Raw genomic sequence first — 18,874 nt, forward strand, 5'->3', positions numbered from 1 at the left:
ATAACCTTGTATCATTTGAGGGTAAACAGCTCGTAAAACAGCTCCTTTCAATTTTTAAGTAAACTTTGGGAAACTAGTTAGTCTTGCTGATTTTTTTTTTCCACGGGTTTCAAATATGCCATATTTTTTCAGCTAGTCAATTAGTTCCCAAGATAATTAGAGATAATTAGCATTTTTTGTCAAACAATAGACAAAACAGTGTTGGTCATAAAACTGTAATCTTGATATTCTCCAATACTATGAACCCTGGTGAGTGCAATAAGAGAATCGGTTTTTTGATGCACTGCTTGGAATTAATTTTACAGCTCACTAGTGGCAAGGAACCATTTTGAATGTCCATTTCAAACACCAGAGTTTAATGAGCTGTGAAATTAGTAATAATTCCAAGTGGTGCATCAAAAAACCGATTCTCCTATTGCATTCACCAGGGTTCATAGTACTTGAAAATATCAAGATTGCAGTTCTGTGGTCAACACTCTTTTGTCTATTGTTTGACCATAAATGAATAATTATCTCTAATTATCTTGGGAACTAATTGACCAACAAAAAATAATGGCATATTTGAAATCAGTAAGAAAAAAACACCAAGTCTGACAAGTTTCACAAAGTTTACTTGAAAATTAGAAGAAGTTGTTTTAAGACCAGTGTCCCCCCTTAAAGGACAACAGACACACAACCTGTCCCTGGTTAGCACAACAGGGGACACACTCGAAGACCAGGCTGATACACTTGCACAACACTTCCAACACGTGTCGAGTTCTGCACACTACACAAACACTTTCATGAAACACAAGACGTGCATGCATTGAAAAGAAGGTCTTGCAAGACAATAATAAGTCGACCGCCTCTTATAACACCCCCTTTTCACTTCATGAGCTGAAGATTGCTCTCAGTACTTGTAAGCCTTCAGCTGCAGACGTCACATACACCGGCCAACACTTCTGCACCCATACAACAAAATATGGCTTTCGGCGCACATTTCCAGGTCTTGGTGGGAGGCTGTAGTGATTGCTTTCCTAAAGGAGGGGGAGGACCTTTCCTCTCCCTCCAGCTATTGACCCACTGCCCTGACAAGCTGCCTGTTTAAACTTCTCGAAGATGATGAACCAGAGGCTCGTGTGCTGCTTAGAGTACGGTGGTCATCTCAAGCGCTTCCAGGCTGGCTTCAGGGCGGGGCGATCCACAAACAACCAACTCGCCGCCCTTGAGTCATACGTAAAGGATGCTTTCATTCATAAACAGTTTTGTGCGATGGTGTTTTTCGACCTTGAGAAGGCGTATGACACCGCTTGGCGTTACGGGATTTTCAGTGAAGCCATTCGGTGTTTCGGGCCATATATTAAGCGGGAGGAGGGGCTACGGACCAATTTGATGCCTAATTCATTTGAACATGCGCAACACTCAAGGTACATTGTGGGCTGATGTACGAGATAGCAGAGGAACCCGGCTAGCTTCGCTAGAGAAAGTGCTAGGTGCCGTACACTAGCCCCTGCGGAATCCTTAGACTCATGCACGGGTTCGGGTCCTCACATGCGGTAGGCAGGCTCCGGAAATCCAAAGTAAGGCTTTATTGCCTGGCAATACAGACAACACGACAATCGCTTGCGGGGAGACATTGGCCCCGTTCGGTCGCTCAAGCCACGGGACTCAGACCTCGATATCCGTCATCACGGCCGCCGGGGCAGTGGAGGCATCCCTTGCAACCGATCAGGGCAGAATCTCTCAGCAGAGTCCCTTGGAGCGAACTGGGTTCACCGTCACCGGGCCTTTGGAGTAGGCACTGCTGAGCCAACCGATTCCGACCAAATCACCCAGTCAACTCCCGGGGGAATGTGCGCGCGGCCCGCTGGTCAGCTCGGGAGGGAGAGGAAGTCTTCCCCTGGTCGGGGAGAGGGTGGTGCAAAGGAAGGCGACAAACTGGTCCTCCTTCCCCCGCGTCCTCGCGCACATGTTCGCTGTGAGCCGGTTCGGCGCGTCGCATGGGGTCACGAAGAGGTCACGACTCGCGTGATGCGCGCCGGCTACCCAAAATGGCGGCTCCAAGCTGGTGAAAACTTGTGCAGGTGAGGCGTAGGGAAAGAAGGGTCCCCACAACATAACCACCCTTGCTAGTTACATGTCTGAGAGAATGTTTCATGTAAGAGTCAGTAGTGCAATGTCAACGGTACACGTACAATAAAACGGCATGCCGCAAGGTGGAGTTCTAAGTTACACTCTGTTCATAGTTAAAATGAACTCTCTTGGGAAGGAATTGCCACCTGCAATTTCTATTCAATGTATGTAGATGACGTCCAGATATTTTTTAAGTCATGTAATGTGTCAGTCTGTGAACTTCAAGTCCAGCTCGGTGTCAAAAAACTTGCCAGCTGGGCAGAAAAGAATGGTTTTAAACTCGATCTAGAAAAAGGTACTTGTGTTGTTTTCTCCAGAAAGCATGGGATCCTTCCAAAACCAGACATTTACTTTAAATGACGTTTTGATTCCTGTCAGAAAAGAACACAAGTTTTTTAGGTATAGTGGTGGATGAAAAACTTACATTTATCCCTCACATTAAGCAACTCAAACATAAATGCGTACAAGCAATCAAAATTCTTCAAATCCTGTCACACCGGTCCTATGGAACGGACAAGATACTCCTGTTGCGTATTTTTACCAGTCTTGTGGGGTCTCGATTGGACTATGGAAGTGTCGTTTATGGGTCCGCAACAAAAATGGCACCAAAAATGCTTGACCCAGCGCATGCATCTGGGGCTTTGCCTTGCATGTAGCTCTTTTTGCTCTAGCCCAGTCCAGAGCCTCTATGTCGAGTGCAATAAGTGGCCCCTGCCTCACCAGAGCATATACATGGACTTGCTGTATGCCTCAAAAATCATGGCTATGACTCACCATCCTTTTAATTCCACCATTAATAATACATCCTCAACAGAACCCTTTTTCTTTGCCTTTCTCACTTAGGATGAAAGAGGAAGCTCCTGAGCTCAAGGTCCCCTTTATAGACATACACAAGACACCCATCATCAATTTTATGCCACCATGGAATCTCCTCCCTGTGTCGTGTGCCCTGTCTTTTACACGGCTTGATAAAAACATAGCACCAAGAATTGCGATTTTGGAGGATAAGTACCGGTGTGAAGAATTTTATAGTGATGCGTCAAAGACTGTTATCGCTGTGTCTTTTGCTGCGCACTGAGAGAACTTTCGTGTCTATAAAAAGATGAATGTCCATAACAGTATTTTCATGGCAGAAGCACACGGCATATTAATGATCTTACATCAAATTATCCAACACCAAATACCAAATTCTATTGTGTATGCGACTCCCTTAGTGTTTTACATTCTTTGTCATCTAGAAAAGCGATCTAAAAACTATAATAATTCTTTTTTTTTAAGCTATTGTATCTGCATAGACCTCTAACATGGAAATAACTATGCTGGATTCCAGGGAACTCTGGAATTGTTGGTAATGAGGCTGCCGGTGCTGCACTGCAAGGCACAGTTGACATAACAACAGTACCCTACACTGACATCAAGCCGTACATCAGACAAAACTTCGCAAAACGCCAAACAGACTGGAGTACACAGACAGACAACAAACTACATTTAATTAATCCACACTTGGGACAATACACCACTGACACAAGCAGCAGGTACACAGAAGTCGCCTTGGCTAGATTGCGGATAGGCCACACGCGTGACACGCTCACACCTGCTCACTGGCTCTTCACGACCCCTGTGCAACAGGTGTGGGGAGGGCCTATCCGTGGTCCACATACTAATCGCATGCAAGGCACTCAGTACAGCACGACACAAACTTTCCCCAACTGTACCGACAATACATTCCACTCCACCCATTTTGGTTTTTTTGGTGACGATGCCATGGCTGCTTTCAAATGCGCTTTGAAGTATTTGTCAGATGTTAACTTTTTACACCTCACTTCCTATCGTGCATAATCAAAACTGGCCCTATGCACCAGCCATCACCATTGCCTTTTATTGATTTTACCATTATTCTGACTCACAGGTCTAATGGTTTCTTTTTTTTTTGTATCTACTTTTGTTGGGCACTCTTTGCCCCAACTGGCCTTGTGCCAAAAAAAATCCAACCATCATCATCATAAAGTCTATCTTTAATGACTGGGTGCCATGCCTACTTCCATAATGATGTCTCACTGTTTAGCAGTGTGTTTTTATGCTGTGTAAGCCTTAAAGGCCAACTGCACTCAAAATTTCAACCTCCTGAAAATGTTATTTTCGAATAGTCTGCGTAAAAAGACTGCAAGATACAAAATATGACAGCTGGAATATGTGTATTCACGGCGCAAACAACCATAAAAAATCGGAGATTTTCGAAACGACATTGAGGAGACCACGGTCATTGCGGCCGGGGTGAAGGGACGTTCCAGCAAGTGGGCGAGTGGTCTATGCGGCAGGCCGGATGAAGAAAACCTGCGCGCAACGCTTCCCCTTCCGCAGCCGCTATAGGAGAAGCGCACCCAGTGGAGCCCGACCAGTTCTCCTGACTGGCCATAGGAAAAAGTGCACGGCCGGCCGCCTTGTCACTTCCGCTTCATGGCTGTTTGCGTTATCCACCGGCAGGTGCAGCATAGCCTGTGACGGAGCTATTGTAAACGTCTCCAACTAATTAGCAATTCATTTCACGGGGCTACCAGTCATGTCTCAGTTGGTTTGGTTGTACGTACCGGACATTCAAAGTAAATTTGGCCAAGGTGAAATTTGAGCACAGTTGGCCTTTAAAAAGAATTTACTTATATCATGGTTTGTTTTGTTCATGCCCAGGTTGTGCAATTTGAACATGCTATCACTCCACTAGCTCTAGCCCTGCAGACTTTCCAGTATGTTGTCGTAGCTGACATTGGCAAGATGGCGACGAGGATAATTTTAGGGAAACACCTTCCAAACACACTCCTCATTTCAAAAAATGGGCCAAGGAAAGCTCAAGTTGGTACCTATGTGTTCTTTATTTTAATGCGGCAGGCTAATTGGACACCATTTATGGCTTCAGTCTCTATAAAATTTTTCATTACTGGTGTGGGTGATACGCACGAAAATAGAAGTATCCTGGAAGGTAAAATGTGTTACTATTTTACGTGAAGTAAATTAAAAAGAGATTGTGCCTGTGAGGGTTTGGTAGGATTGCACTGGGGCCTTCTTTAGTGTCAAGCTTTGTTGGAATGCTATGAGGCCGTGTCTGTAGCCTGGGGGGGGGGGGGGGGGGGGGGCTGTGCAAACGCGCAGGTGACTTTGACACCTCTCACCACGGGGGCGCCTTTGGTGGGCGAAGACTTCATGGTGGGCGGCCTGACCGCCATGGTGCAAGCGGTGGCTATCGCAGGTGCCCCAGCAGCCACGCAGGGGGAGCAGCAGCTACCCGGCGGACCAAAACCGGTAGGTGGGCTTGGGTCAGTGTGCAGATGTGGGGAACTCTCGCGTTCAGAAAGAGCTCAGACCCAGAAAGAGCTCCGAAACGGTGCTAGCTAGGGCTGATGCTACGTTCGGGCTTTAACTTTTTCGCTACCGCCGGAAAATTGACCAATTTTTAGGGGTCCAAGAAAACATTTTTTTCCTGCTAAAAAAATTGGTTAGGCACTAATTACAGGAACAAAAAATGCAGATTATTTAACGGTCTTTCAAATAACACCAGTTTTATAAATGTTTTTATATATCATAGTTGTGAAAAAAAAATCAAAATCAAAATTTTTGTCAAGTTGTCAAAAAAAATGTTAAAAAAGGAGTTGTGTATATCAAACCACCGGTAGTAGAAAAAAATTAGAATATAAATTTTGTAGGGAAACATTTCAGAAACACGCCCTGGAAAAAATGTCGACTTGCGCAGAACAGTTTGGCAGATATAAAAAAAAATGTTAGCACGCACGGTGCTCGTGTCATGGGGTGAAGCCGAACCTCCAATTCAAAATGTGCAATTTCGGGTGGTTTTCTGGAATAAGTCTGGTGGTTTGACATTACCAGAGGCACCAATTTGCCCCCACATAACGTAAAACGTCTTGTCAATGACGGACTTTGCATTTACAGCGAACACAATATTTGGGACAAGGACGCGATGCGGAAAAAAACATGCATGAAGTGGAAAACAGAACGCCGTGGTTGATGCTTGTTGACGTTCACGGTCAGTTATCTCTGAAAACATGAAGCTGAGCTTTATTATCATCTCCTTACTCACAATTGTAGCCTTGCTCGCAAAAATCAGGTACGATGTGCTAGAATCGTGCCCTGTGATCTTTGGCCGAGTAGGAGTTGCGCGATGAAAAAGATCAGCGCAACGATGATGATGATGATGATGATTAGTGGCTTTCCCTTTGAATCGGGGCGTCGGTTGTCAGCAACCAACGTTTTTAGATTAGGTAATCTAAAAACGTTGTCAGCAACCGACTTGCCTGTTTTATTACGTTTACATGCCCTACTCCCAGGTTAACCTATAGATTTGCTTCCTCCCTCCCATCTCTCCCTCTTTTCTGTTTTAAACTCATCGCCCCCACCCCCCTTTTTTCTCCCCTCGCTGTTCTAAATTCTCGTCTGCCTGATTACTCCACCTGCGTACCCATCCCTTCCCTGCTTTTCCTCCACCACCACTCCAGTCGCCTCTTCGTCACCTCTATGGCCTTGAAGTTGAGGTTCCCCCTCGCCCCAAATCCCAAAGCCTCCGCCAGCGTCGTTTCCCCCTCACCCCGCGGTGGCCGTATCTCTGTGCAGCTCCTGACAATATGGTCTCCTCTATTGCAGCGCCACCTAACAGTTTTCAAATGAAACCGTGCAAAAACCTATCGGAGCTATCAGAGACTCCATCGGAATAGACAGTTCAACTAAGCAGCAACACTAGACACCCGGATATACCCTCGCATGGAAACGAAACTGGAAGGCGAACAGCTGGCAGTGTAAGGCCGGTTTGAAGCGCTGTCCTCGGCGGAACAGATGTCTAGGTACTGGGTGTGATCTTTTTACTTGCTGCTGCTGCATCTGGAGTTTTTTATCGCAGAAATCGAGTTAGGGTGGGGGGAAATCAGGAGCGGCGTGCTTTGCTCGAGGATCAGTCGCAGACGCTCCAGGCGCTATGGCAGGTTGCCTTGAAGTTGGGTAACTGCGTAGTAGCGCTAAATATGAATTTCGCGATGCAGGAACGGAACCGAAACTGTTGTAAACTGTTCGTGAATGGTCATGGGGTATAGAACTACCACAGAACTTAGAACAACGTGTGCAAAGGCAATAAAACTGCCTAAAATCATAAAGTAGCTTGGCAACCAGACACTGCTTGACATTTTCAGCCGATTTCTGGGATTATTGCTGTCAGAGCGCGAACCTGACGATTGAAAATCGTTTGCTGGTTCACCATTCACGCCCTGATAGCAAAAAACAAACGCTGGTGCAGAGTAATTACGAGTGGCACGCATTCTTCATTGGTAGCAGTGACGCGCGATGACCACGCCCACACCACGCCCCTTTTCCACACCCAGGTGATTGAAAAGCGTGTCAAAAATCACGTTTCCATTGCAAAAATGAAAAGAAAACTGATTTTGAAAGGCCATTTTCTGATCTAACTCCGAACAGCTTTACTTGTTTGAGCAACGCGTGGAACGCTATGAAAAGGCGCTCCCAAAGTATCGATCAAATTGATTGTTTTTAAATAGGCGCGGTAGCGGAAGAGTTAATGTAGCTGCATATGTTGAGTAGCAGAAAAACCTGCAGCTATGCGCAACTTTGGTGTCGACAAACAATATGGGCACCACGTCGGGAAGTTTGTGTCGGGAAGACGCTGATGAGCAGCGGTGATATCTGTGACAATTGCTAACAAGTGCATCTACAGCAGGGTGCCAGATAGCATGCCGCTGTAGTGGTTCAAAGGGTTTCTCTGCAGATGTGGCACAAATGTTGCCGCCATCTGTATTGCCGGCCAAAGTTGTTACGGTTGTCTGCAGGCTGCGTATTATATTCAAACCCTCTCTGAGTCCCCCTTTTCTGTAATGTGTGAGCATTCCTTCATGACTCCTCCTAGAAGTGTCTGTCCGTCCGAAAACTGGGGGTGTTCAATGGAAGGCCCTGGGGCCCTCCTAGCAATAGAAGCATGCATACAGGGGAGAATACAGGGTGGCATCAGAAAGGGGAGGGGGGGATGCTCCTGCATGACATTTGGAGATGCTTTCTGCATCTGTAAATGTCATGCAGAAAGCAGAAAAGTGTCAGTATGCATTGTTCTGGTACTTTATTCAGTGCAAAAGGAGCTTCGGCGACTGAACCACAACGCCAAAAAAACGCAAACAAAAAATTCCAGTAAGGTATATGACATACCTTAGGAGTACTGACACGAAATTTTTATGTTACGTTTTTTTTGCTGCTATGCGTGCCTACCAGCCCACTAATCATAGAATGACAGATTAGACGGTCGAGCGCAGCGTAAACATTCATTTGCGGCGTCGATTATTCGTGCCAGTTTCGGTTTCGACAAAAAAACGCCGAGCGGCCTCCATGACAGCATGTATCACATGGCGTCACCATTCTTGCCGTATCGCTGCCTCTCTGGAAGCGCGCGCGAGCGAGCGCACGCGCGCGCCCTGACCGGCCGAGGTCTTCGCCGTCCCCACAGGCCCGGGCAGCATGACGTCAGTCCCAAAACCATGACGTGTACACACGCCCGAGCAGCGCGCGCCAACCACAGCCAGCGCGTCGGCTTCGTCACGGGAGCCCCGAAGTCGGCAGTTTGGGGCACGTAGCGGATGATGTCACGTCGGCCCGCTCTGGGCTTTCTCGTGCGGGCGAAGATTAAAATGGATTTTAAATATGTTTCGCTGAACGGTTGCTGTTGAAACTTGCTGGGAGATATCTCCTGATAAAAAGGAAGCGTTTTACATAGTTATCTCAGCTTTGAAATTTCGTGTCAGTACGTGTCAGCCATGAAGAGAAAATGCAAGTTGGTTTTATTCGAAAGATTTCGTGTTTAATAGTGCCCCCAGCGCTTGTCCGAATACAAACGGTGCTTTATTCACTGAGAAATTAAAAAAAATTAGGTTAAAATTTTGATTTTCCCGCTCAATCGTGCGTTTTCGTGGCCCCAAGTGACATCACGGGAACCGACCACTCTGCAGCCTAGAGTACCTTCATTCACGCATCCGCCGTACAGGGTAGAGACACATAACGCTGGCGCCGCCATGTTCGGTTGCTCGCTCGCCGCCGAAGCAAGTCATTGTGTCAAAACCGCGCTAAAATTATCGCCGCAACGCGGTTTACTGAAGAAGTTTGAATCATATTGTCTGTTTCGCGTTGCTAGGTCTCGTGGGAAACGAAAAGAATAACGCGTTGAGCCCGTTGGCCCAATTGCGGCGGCACGGGACCGTTCAAAGGTTGTCTCCACCCTGTACAGCGGTGTTGGTTTGTTCCCGCGTTTCTTTACGTTCCGTCACCTAGATGGCGCCACCATACCGTGGCAAGCGTTTGGTTTGTTTTTGCCCGCATTTAAACCTGGCTTGTTTTTGTTCTGGGAGAAAATATTTGTTCCCTGAAACAGTGCTCGCTCGACAAATGGGGTCACGTAAGACACCGTTGCTTGCGTCAATCGGCCAGTGTCGTCTGAGACAACCCCAAGCCCCGTAGTGCTGTGCAGCTAAACCAAAGCATGCTGTGCACAGTACGAACAGCAGAACGTATCAGTACTTCTATGTTTACATGTGCTTTCGTAACTTCCACTGTTTGTCCCATCATTCTTTTTGCTTTGTAAAGAATGTGCCCTAAATTTAAGCGCAAATCGCTCGTTCGTCTAGTTTGTAAGCTCTACCTAATTTGCGTCTGCTTCTGCCAGCCTCCGCCAATCGCAGAGCTTAGCCCATGTGACATCACAGGTTCTGTTGCGGGAAATGAGCTGGTGGGTCGCATGACCATTCCCGTTTTTCCTAATTATGTAGCTTATTTGAGCGAAGTTTACGTTTTAAAAGTGGTGTCAGTATGATTCTAACGAGACAATCTTTTGAATGAACCAAACTTGTGTTTTCTCTTCATGGCTCCTTTAAGCACCACACAGCATAAAGTGAAGGTGTAAGGTGTATACTGGGCCTAAATAAACACTTCAAATAAATTTCTCAGCTTCTACAGAAACAAATGATTGATGTGAATGATGAATAAAGAGGCATAAACTATCGCACCAGACAGAAGAAAGTCAATCTTCAGCCATTCGTTTTTCCCTTATAGATGGATTACAAAGATAACAGCAGTCAGCCTACAGCCATTTGCTCTTCCATTATAGACAGTCTTGGGCAGTAACTAAGTACTAGTAACGCATTACCGGTAACTAGTTACTTTTTTCAGTAACCTGTAACTGTAACACTGTTACTTTTTTTGGAGTAACTGTAACGAGAAATATCGTTACAGTTACTTTATTTCTATAAAAAATTATCCAACAGCAACACTCATTAACAACCGATATACGGTTGGCGCGTTTCACTTTTTCGGCCTTTCTTCCGCAGAACCTTCGTCTACTTCATCTGTGCCAGCTTACTCCCTTCGCATGGGTGAAAAACATCTGGGCCCGTTTGCCAGAACGCGATAAGTGTGGGAATAGGTTCTCAACTACGACTTTAGCGCTGTCTAGGTACTAAGTCGTTTGGCCGAAACTGATACAAACGCTCTGTTAAGGTAGTGTTTCCATCGGGTTTTCTGGCAACCGGCTTATTTGCCTTGGCCGACTTCGACTTATTGGCGTCTTATTCGTAAGCGGGAACTTAAAGGGGCCCTGAAAGGCGTTTTGAGCACACTAAATTGACTAGCGCAGTCGTTAGATTGGGTCGTCAACATCATCTGTGCCAAGTATTACTCTTTTACGCGCAGCGGAAAGCTCACACTTTTGTTGCAAAGTTTGTCGCTTTTTTCTCACCCTTTCCTTCGTGTTTTTGGACGCCGCCATCTTCACATGTCTACATCATCGATTCCGAGATGTTCGTCATGAGCTAGACATCCTGCTATTGGGCGGCTTTTTCACGCACTTCCGCCAAGAGATGAGTCGTCTGCTCAGCGTCGGCTCGCCGGCTGATCTGCCAGCGGAGTGCCGGAGTGCTTGGACATTTTACGACAAACGAAACAAGTGTAAACAAACGCTTAACCGTTCGTATTGAATGCAACAGGGCCATAACACGACATGAATATTCTCTTAAGTACGTTCCATAAAGAAAGCGTTGAAGCCCCGTGGCACTTCTTTCTTGCAATCGCAGAGAACGCCCTGAGCCGAATGCCCGGGTTTGACGCATACATTTTATTCAACTTCCAAACAATCCAGAGATGTGTTTCGAACGAACACAACGTCACAACATGCGTTGCAAGTCCGAACCGCGATTGACAGACGATGGGTTGCCTCCTCCTGCCCCTCGTAAATTCGGCACTCACCTCGCGCGCGGTTGGCGGGGACGAACAGCAAGTCACTTAACTCTGGCGCACAAGCCGAGATGGCTTTTACCCACGCACACTGCACATACACCATGCGAGGTTGAGTCGTACGCTGCTGGAGAAAGATAATGCAGACCATGGGAAGCACTGTCCACCCGCAGAAGCACAACGTCGCATTTCATCGCGAAACAAAGGCGTCCACAACACACACACCATCGCCTCCTGTAATGCCAAACGCATCTCGCACTTCCAAATGAGAGTGAGTAGTATGCCTGCAGTGCCCATATGCCGCGAGGTGGGGCCCCAAGCTGAACCGGGATCACGCAACCGTAACTGACTTCTAGAGCGGTTTGTGCCTTGTTGCCAGGGCAACCGATGTTTGATATTGTCAAAGAAATGGTGCTCTCTCCAGCGCTAGACAGCTCAGAGCCGCGGCGGAACATGTTTTGCCAACGTTGCCGCTCTCCACCACGCGTCGCCCCAAGCTGAACTGCGTTTTGTGCACGGGTTCTGTATCAGTTTAAAATGTCTTTTTCACATGCCGCCGCCAGGAATTACCACCGCCACAAAATAAGACCCTGCACCAGCGGGGCCACATCTGATACGGCGCTTTTTGGATAAACAGTGCGCTGTGCATCCAAGGGAGCGAGCGCAGGATCCTCCCCGTGCGGCTGCGAGTTCGCCGCCGATAAAGAGTCGCGTGCCGCCGATAGCAAAGTTCTGCAGCAACGTACACCGCGAAAGGGCAAGGCCAGGCCGCCGCACACATGCGGCCAGATTTTTCGTTCGCTTTTCCAGCCTTGAGCGGAGTGCCGGATTCATGGTGTCAACAAAGCTTGCCCGTAGCAGACGGCTGTGTGAGCAGCACAATAGCGGAAGTACGTCACCGCCGAGGAGCGCAGCATCATGGGAGGGAAGGCTCGCTCGCCGTCAACAGCGGAGAGTAAGTTGAAACGAGGAGGAAACGCGGCGCGACGATAATGCGCGGTTTTTGATTTACGATTTCTCAGCTAATACTCATCGCTTCAACAAAATTCTTGCGGGAGGAGATTGCTAATACATTGCTTTATTTGGTTACATGTACATCCACGCATCGGCGGAAGGTATTTCAGGACCCCTTTAATCGGGAACTTATGCGTACGGGCAAACGGGCCCTGGACTAGAAATGTTTAGGCGTGCACGTGTGCATGGTGTCCCACGCGGTCTACTAAGGGCTCGAAGTTTCTAAGTCTAAGCTGCAGTCACAGCGCGACATCGCTCTCACCCAGGCCATAAATAACGCTGCGACACGCGCCTAAGCGCACGTAGATGCATGTTGACGCGCCACGACCTATAGTTGTGGTGGTGGTTGTGGTTTGCGACGGGAAAAGGAAAGGAAATTCACTGGGGATATTTTGAGCTCGGCAGGGAGCTCACCTGCATACAACCCAGTGCAGGGGAAGGGAAGTAGAGGGGGAGTGATAGGATAAAGTAGAAAGAGAGAAAGAAAGAGAAAGGTATAAAGAGAGCGGTCAGTCCTAGAAAGCTGTCAGTCCGGGCACATCAGTCAATCACTGCACTCCGGGCTACAGCCGTTGCGTAAGACCGGTCGTCTCCAGGAAGTGGAGCAGATAAGAGAAGACTTTCCGTTGGGTTGCCGCGGGCCCCTTCGGGAACAGAAGGTCCTCCGCTGGGAAGGCCTCGACGCTGGAGCGCTCGGTGGAGCTCTGCTCTCTGCCCCGCGTGGTGGGGGCAGAAGCAGAGTAGGTGCTCGAGCGTCTCCAGTTTGGAACAGTCTGCACATGTAGGGGAGTCCTTGCGCCCGTGTTGGTGCAGACGCTCCACCACATTGCAGCAGTTGAGCCGCATGCGGAGAAGCGGGCAGCGGGCGTCCCTGCTGATGCGTGCGGGCAACGGTCTGGGCGCCAGGCCGCTCACCACCCGAGGGTCGGGGTTCATCGTCTGCACAATGCGGGTCAGGGCAGTGCGGGCCTCGTTGAACGCGGTGACGTCTTGGGAGACTGGGGTGCCCTCCTGGTGGGCCTCCCTGGCGCGGGCGTCAGCGTCTTCGTTGCCCCGGACGCCACTGTGGCCTGGCAGCCAGTAGAGTCGCAGGTCGCAGCCTCGGGAGGCCACAGTGCGCAGCTTGGTTGCAAGGGAGCGCTCCGGGTAGCCGCTGCTGTTGGTGGGTTGATCGGCCGCTTGCAGCCGCAGCAGGGCAGTCCTGGAGTCCGTGAGAATGACTGCCTCGGGGTGGTTATGGGGCCGAGCTCTGCAATCTATGCTCATCGCTCCAGGCCACCGACCCTGGGACCTGAACCACCCGGTCTGCTCTATTCGGCAAGTCTTCAGGATCATTCTGATCCATCATTTGTCACATTTGACCGCATACACGTTGGGAACCATGTCTCCGAAGGCGTAGTCATGCCCGGGATTTGCCAATCCTAACCAAGGAGTTCGAATTCGGTGCCATGGCAACGGTGCGATCGCCGCTGTCGCCACGTGCCGCCGATGCATCTCCAGCTGAAGCACGCGCTCTCACCACCGAAGAAACCCCTCGTGCCACCAAAGAAGCTCATCTTCGGTGCATCGGCATGCCCACGCAAGGAGCAAGCTTGACCAGCCACAGACTGCCTCAAAATAGCCTGCCGTTAACAATGACATTCGTGCCTGTTGAGGTACGCCGCCAAGTGGTGCAACACCGCCGAACCAGCAGCATCGACTGTGCACGCAGCCTAGAACTCCTCTTAGCCAGGTGCAGTGATATCCTGGCCAGCCATGCACGCGCCATTGAGCTGCTGCAAGCTCGGGGCAGGAGACCTCTCCCTCTCGGTGCTGTATGATCGACCACCACGCCCTCCCTGGTTACGTCTGGCGACTACTGTGCAGGCGTCGAAACGCAGCACAGCCCTCTCGATGCCGATGCAGACGACCAGGTGGTCAGCATGGACTCTGCGCCGCCAAAAAAACGCGGCCGAGAACCCGCCGACGGTTCGGGGGAAGAACAAGAGTACGCCGAGGATAGAGCTGGTGACATTTCAACAGTGGACCCAGAGACGGCGGCCAATGCGCGTGCCCCCATTCCCAAGCGCTGCAACCAGACCAGCGATGCTCCGCAAGGGGTGACAATGTCACAGGCTGCGCAGATCGGCAGAACACGATAGGCCAGGTCACACTCCCACGTGAGCTCTCCTGTGCATTACCGGCCCCTTGCTACCTCCGCTGGACAGGTTGCGATGGCAGCTGCTGTGAGGGAGCTCCCTCAGCATCCCGCTGCCTCGTCGAATGGTGCCCCCGCTACCTCGCCGAGTGGCGCCGAGCTCGCCAACGAGCTTGTGCGCTGCGCTGACAGAGCGGCGGCTGCGTCCGCTCTTCTGGCCGAGGAAGAAGATGGTGATGCGGCGCAGTGCATGGTCACGCCGATGGACTTTGCTGCCACAGGCGTCCCCAAAGAAGGGCGATCCAACGCCGAACCTTCTTTGGCCACGACCTATAGTCCGACGCACGGCTGTACCATTTTCGCCACATCTGGAGTGCAGTAAAAGTGTTTGACACAAAGGCGAACAGGAAAACAAACACCCACAAACGCTGCACAACGCACTGAAACCTTTGCACTTTCGCGGAAGCCTGGAAAACTCCGGTCAGGGTGTCGCTTTCTCATTAGCGACGTGCAGCCCTGTTTGCAGGGTTATAAAACGCCGTGGGGAGTCTCTCGGCGGCCTCGCGCTCGTCCAGCCCTGTGCGAACTGTGGAGTGTTCGATTCACAAGTCGCAGTTGCTTGCGACCATTGTGCGCTTTAGAGACCCCTGGCCGTATTTGGGACCACGCGTTTGGGACCCCTGGTCTAGAGGCTTCATCCAGCTGTACCAAGTGCTCGAACGAGGTCGAGGAAGTAATAAATTTCACGCCCCTCCACACATATGACAACCTTAACGATGGTGGCCCCCGAGTGCCCTCACACCAGCCAGCATCTTGGCCGGACGTCTGACCACACTGCCACTGCATGAAGAAATGTTCTTGGAAAGCCTCGCGACTTCTTTTCGAGGGCTGTGGCCGAAACGAAAACAGTAGCTACATCTGCTTTTGAATGTTGGGTGCAAGGAATACTTGGGCGAGCTTCATTCGGCCTACGCCTCAAAGCAAACGAAGGGAGGGGTTCCTGGGATCGGCGACGTGATTGCTGTGGAAGGCTGGGATTGTGAGAGCAGTTTTTTCCGGTCGAGATGGTAAAATCCGCCTTTGTGAGGCCAGGGGGGCGGAGGGGGAGGGGAAAACAGTAAAGCGTTCATTTTCGTTTCTATTCCCTTTGGAAATATCTTCTCATTCCGAGGATGGGGGTGACGGGGGGTTGGGGCGGGAGAACGACTCGGAGGGCCCACGGACAAACGTCGCTTCGGCAATGGCTCTAATTGGTCTCCGTCTTCGGCCACAAGTACGAAATAAAAAGTTAACGAAGCGCTTTTTTTTGAGTATCTTTCAAAAACACCTCGACAACCGATGTACTCCCACGTCTGTTTCCCCTTTCCTCCAAGGGCGTTCCGTCGGTCCGCCACCTCCGCCCCCCCCTTTTCCCATTCTCTCACTACGCGGGACGGTCAAGCAACGGCACTGTAGGCGAAAATAAATTAATGACATTGAAAGGTTGTTTCGGCTGTGTTGTCATCCAGCTCGGTATAATATAAGTTCGGCCTCTCTCATTCCAACTTTGAAAAACAACTAACTCTATGCTACAATGATATTCGCAAATAAATTTTTTACAGTGAGAGTGCAGCAACAAAAATAAAGTTCCTTATGATGGATAGCAAAACTTCCGTAATAAAAAAATGAGGCGTACACAACGATTGTTGGTTTGGGCATGAGAGTGCATCATTTTAGGTTCCTTTCGTGTAAGCTTTGCTACGTGTAATTTTTACTACCTGCATACCTTCGTACGTTTCTATTAAATGAGCCAAATCTATTTAGCTATTAGTTTTATACAGTAACGGAAAAGTAACGACGTTACTCTTTTGCAGTAACTGTAACTAGTTACTTTTGGAAAATTGGTAACTTTAACTGTAACAGAGTTACTTTTTTGGGTTAGGTAACTTTTTTTCGGTAACATGCCCATGACTGATTATAGATGGATTGCAGAGATAGCAGCAATCTGCGGTTCCCAACATGAGCCAATCGCTCAGTTACCCTACTTACGTTGACGAAAATGTCCGGGTACGCAGACAGTAAATAAAGTCTCAACAATCTATCTTAGCTCATGCATGGTGGACCGAATGCACGCATTCAGTCTACGAATCTAGAGTTGAAAAGCACCTTTCTGAGATCGCAACGCTGATCGGCAGCATCACCAGGCCCTGCAGTATGAGTGTATGAACAGTTGAAAAAAATGTCCATGTTGCAAACGTTGAAGGCCTCAATGGCTGTTGACAAAATGCACGCACCGCATTCCTTTTCTCGGCGCCACTTTGTGAACCACAAGTCGTACTCGACGCGGAAAGCCTGTTCAGGCATGCAGGTAATTGAGCCGTACTTCATTGCAAGGCTGCCGCAAATCAGGCTAGCTCCGGAAATGCAACTAGCGTACACAAAATTAGAAGGCACCAAAGAAAACAGCTGGAATATATCCAGCGTCTCAGATGGAAATGTTTGGATGATGTCCGCGATCACATTGTCCAACAGAGGCATCTAGATAGTTTGTCTGAAGTGGCAATGTCACTCGTGGACATAATTTGGGAGCAAGCCTGTCTTTTCAATGTGCACTTCAGCTGAAGATCTGTCCCAATCTCCTCAGCGAGTGCACTGGCCTCATGAAAAATGGCATAAATCTGCTTTTGCTCAGACATCACTTTTCTCGCAGTACTGTCGGAGCGTCCTGTACCACGTCTTGAGCTGTCTTAACGTCTATCGATGGCTTTTGAAACACCTTGCTGAGCGGATACGTGTGTGCCAAAAGTTCATTTAGGACCACCAAAGCAATAACAAAGTGGCTATGAGATATTGCAGGGAGAAGTGTTGCAACTCTGGAGGCACTCTAGTGTTCCCTCTAGTGGGAAATGTTATGTAACGTTTCGACAATTCGGGAGAGAGCTGCGGAACTGCCGAACACATTCATGGCATTCAACCCATTGGGTTTTGCAGAATCCTGTGAGTTGCCCTCCAAGCATCTGTTAGAGAAGTTCATTCTTTTAGACAAAGCTGTGAAGAATGCACTTGCTTCCTTTATTCCACTGACAGCATTAGGATATTTTACACTGCAGTTGATCTTGAAATTGATAAATTAAGCGCGGGATTGTAGCGTGGGCACCTTAGAGCATGCGGCACACTTTGAATCTCTGCTACTGCTCCTTTTGTTTCAGACACCATAGTGCTACGACCATCTGTCCCAACTCTGACACAGTTCTTTAAATTCGGTCATTGGCTTTGTAGGACGGTGCGAACAGTGCGCCCCAAATCTTTACCTTTAATGGTTGGCTCGTGGCCACTTTGATTCATTGTCTCAGAGTGCTTGACAGATTGCTTTCTCAAAGCGATAAATTCAGGGAAGTCCTCGCAGAGTACGCAGTTATGCACGTAGCGCAACACCAACGCTCACTGCGATTCGTGGGCGATATCCGTACTCTTATCAAACATGATGGTGTGTAGAACCGCAGTTGTTACTCTTTCTGTGATGATGGAGCCCAGGCCCCCCCCCGCTGGCTCCGCCACTGCGTGCATAGAGGTGTATGTGTGGAGAGAGTGCTTCTGCACTATCTGGCAATTTTTACCCGAGAGGCGTGGGCCAAGCGAGCCTTGAAAGGTGAGCAGAGCACGGCATTGCCTGGAGTGGCATGCTCATCCCCTCTGCTCTGGATCGTTGCAGTTGCGGGCCCGGCAGCAGCCAGAGGTGGCCCCGCCGCCTCCCGCCTCGGGGGCTGCTCCTCTCGAGGACCCCGCCATGCCGGCTTCCAAACGTCACTTCTCTGTAGCCACAGCAGGAGACCTCAGGTAGCACCCATGTGTGTGGGGGGGGGGTTATTGCCCATACTGCCCTGTGCAGTGCCCTTTAACCTTTGACCTGTGCCGAGTCCTGGTCATAGTTCAAGGCTTGTCCCAATGCTCCTATCACGGGAGGATAATGTCATGGGGGTCAATTCTAAGCTTCGGTGTTCTGCTGGCTGCCCATCGCAAACAAAACGAAAACACCCATAAACCATTTTTAACGTCATCCGAGGAAAGCAGTGTGGAGTTTAGCTCTGAAGCTGGAAGTGGACGTGTGTGGTGTGAAGGGAACTGACAGTAGACATGGAGCTGCACGTGTGGTACTGTGCCCATGAGTGGTACCCCACTGATGTCTTCGTAGTACGTGTGTGCGAATATCGAATAATCAGATATAGCAGCTTTTTTGACTAATACACATTTATTTCACCATATTTCACAAACAATACAAGTCGTTGTGCTGGAAGATCAGTTGTTTTTTCACGTGGTTGGGAAGTGGGCAATCCCTTTTGGCCGACACCAGTTCACGTG

General features: G+C 49.2%; 1 protein-coding gene across 1 annotated transcript in view; it reads left to right on the top strand.

The window, feature by feature from the left end:
* Positions 1-5,307: 5,307 nt before the first annotated feature.
* Positions 5,308-18,874, top strand: part of LOC144157019 (mitotic checkpoint serine/threonine-protein kinase BUB1-like) — an 84,382-nt gene continuing 70,815 nt past the window's right edge. Inside the window, exons 1-4 of the mRNA XM_077688402.1 lie at positions 5,308-5,410; positions 14,266-14,498; positions 14,607-14,789; positions 18,228-18,352. Coding sequence (XP_077544528.1) covers positions 5,308-5,410; positions 14,266-14,498; positions 14,607-14,789; positions 18,228-18,352 — 644 coding nt within the window. The remainder of the gene's footprint in view (positions 5,411-14,265; positions 14,499-14,606; positions 14,790-18,227; positions 18,353-18,874) is intronic.

Source organism: Haemaphysalis longicornis, unplaced genomic scaffold, assembly GCF_048455015.1.
Source record: "Haemaphysalis longicornis isolate Haplotype H1 unplaced genomic scaffold, Haemaphysalis longicornis Haplotype H1 scaffold_1, whole genome shotgun sequence".
Taxonomy (NCBI): Eukaryota; Metazoa; Arthropoda; class Arachnida; order Ixodida; family Ixodidae; genus Haemaphysalis; species Haemaphysalis longicornis.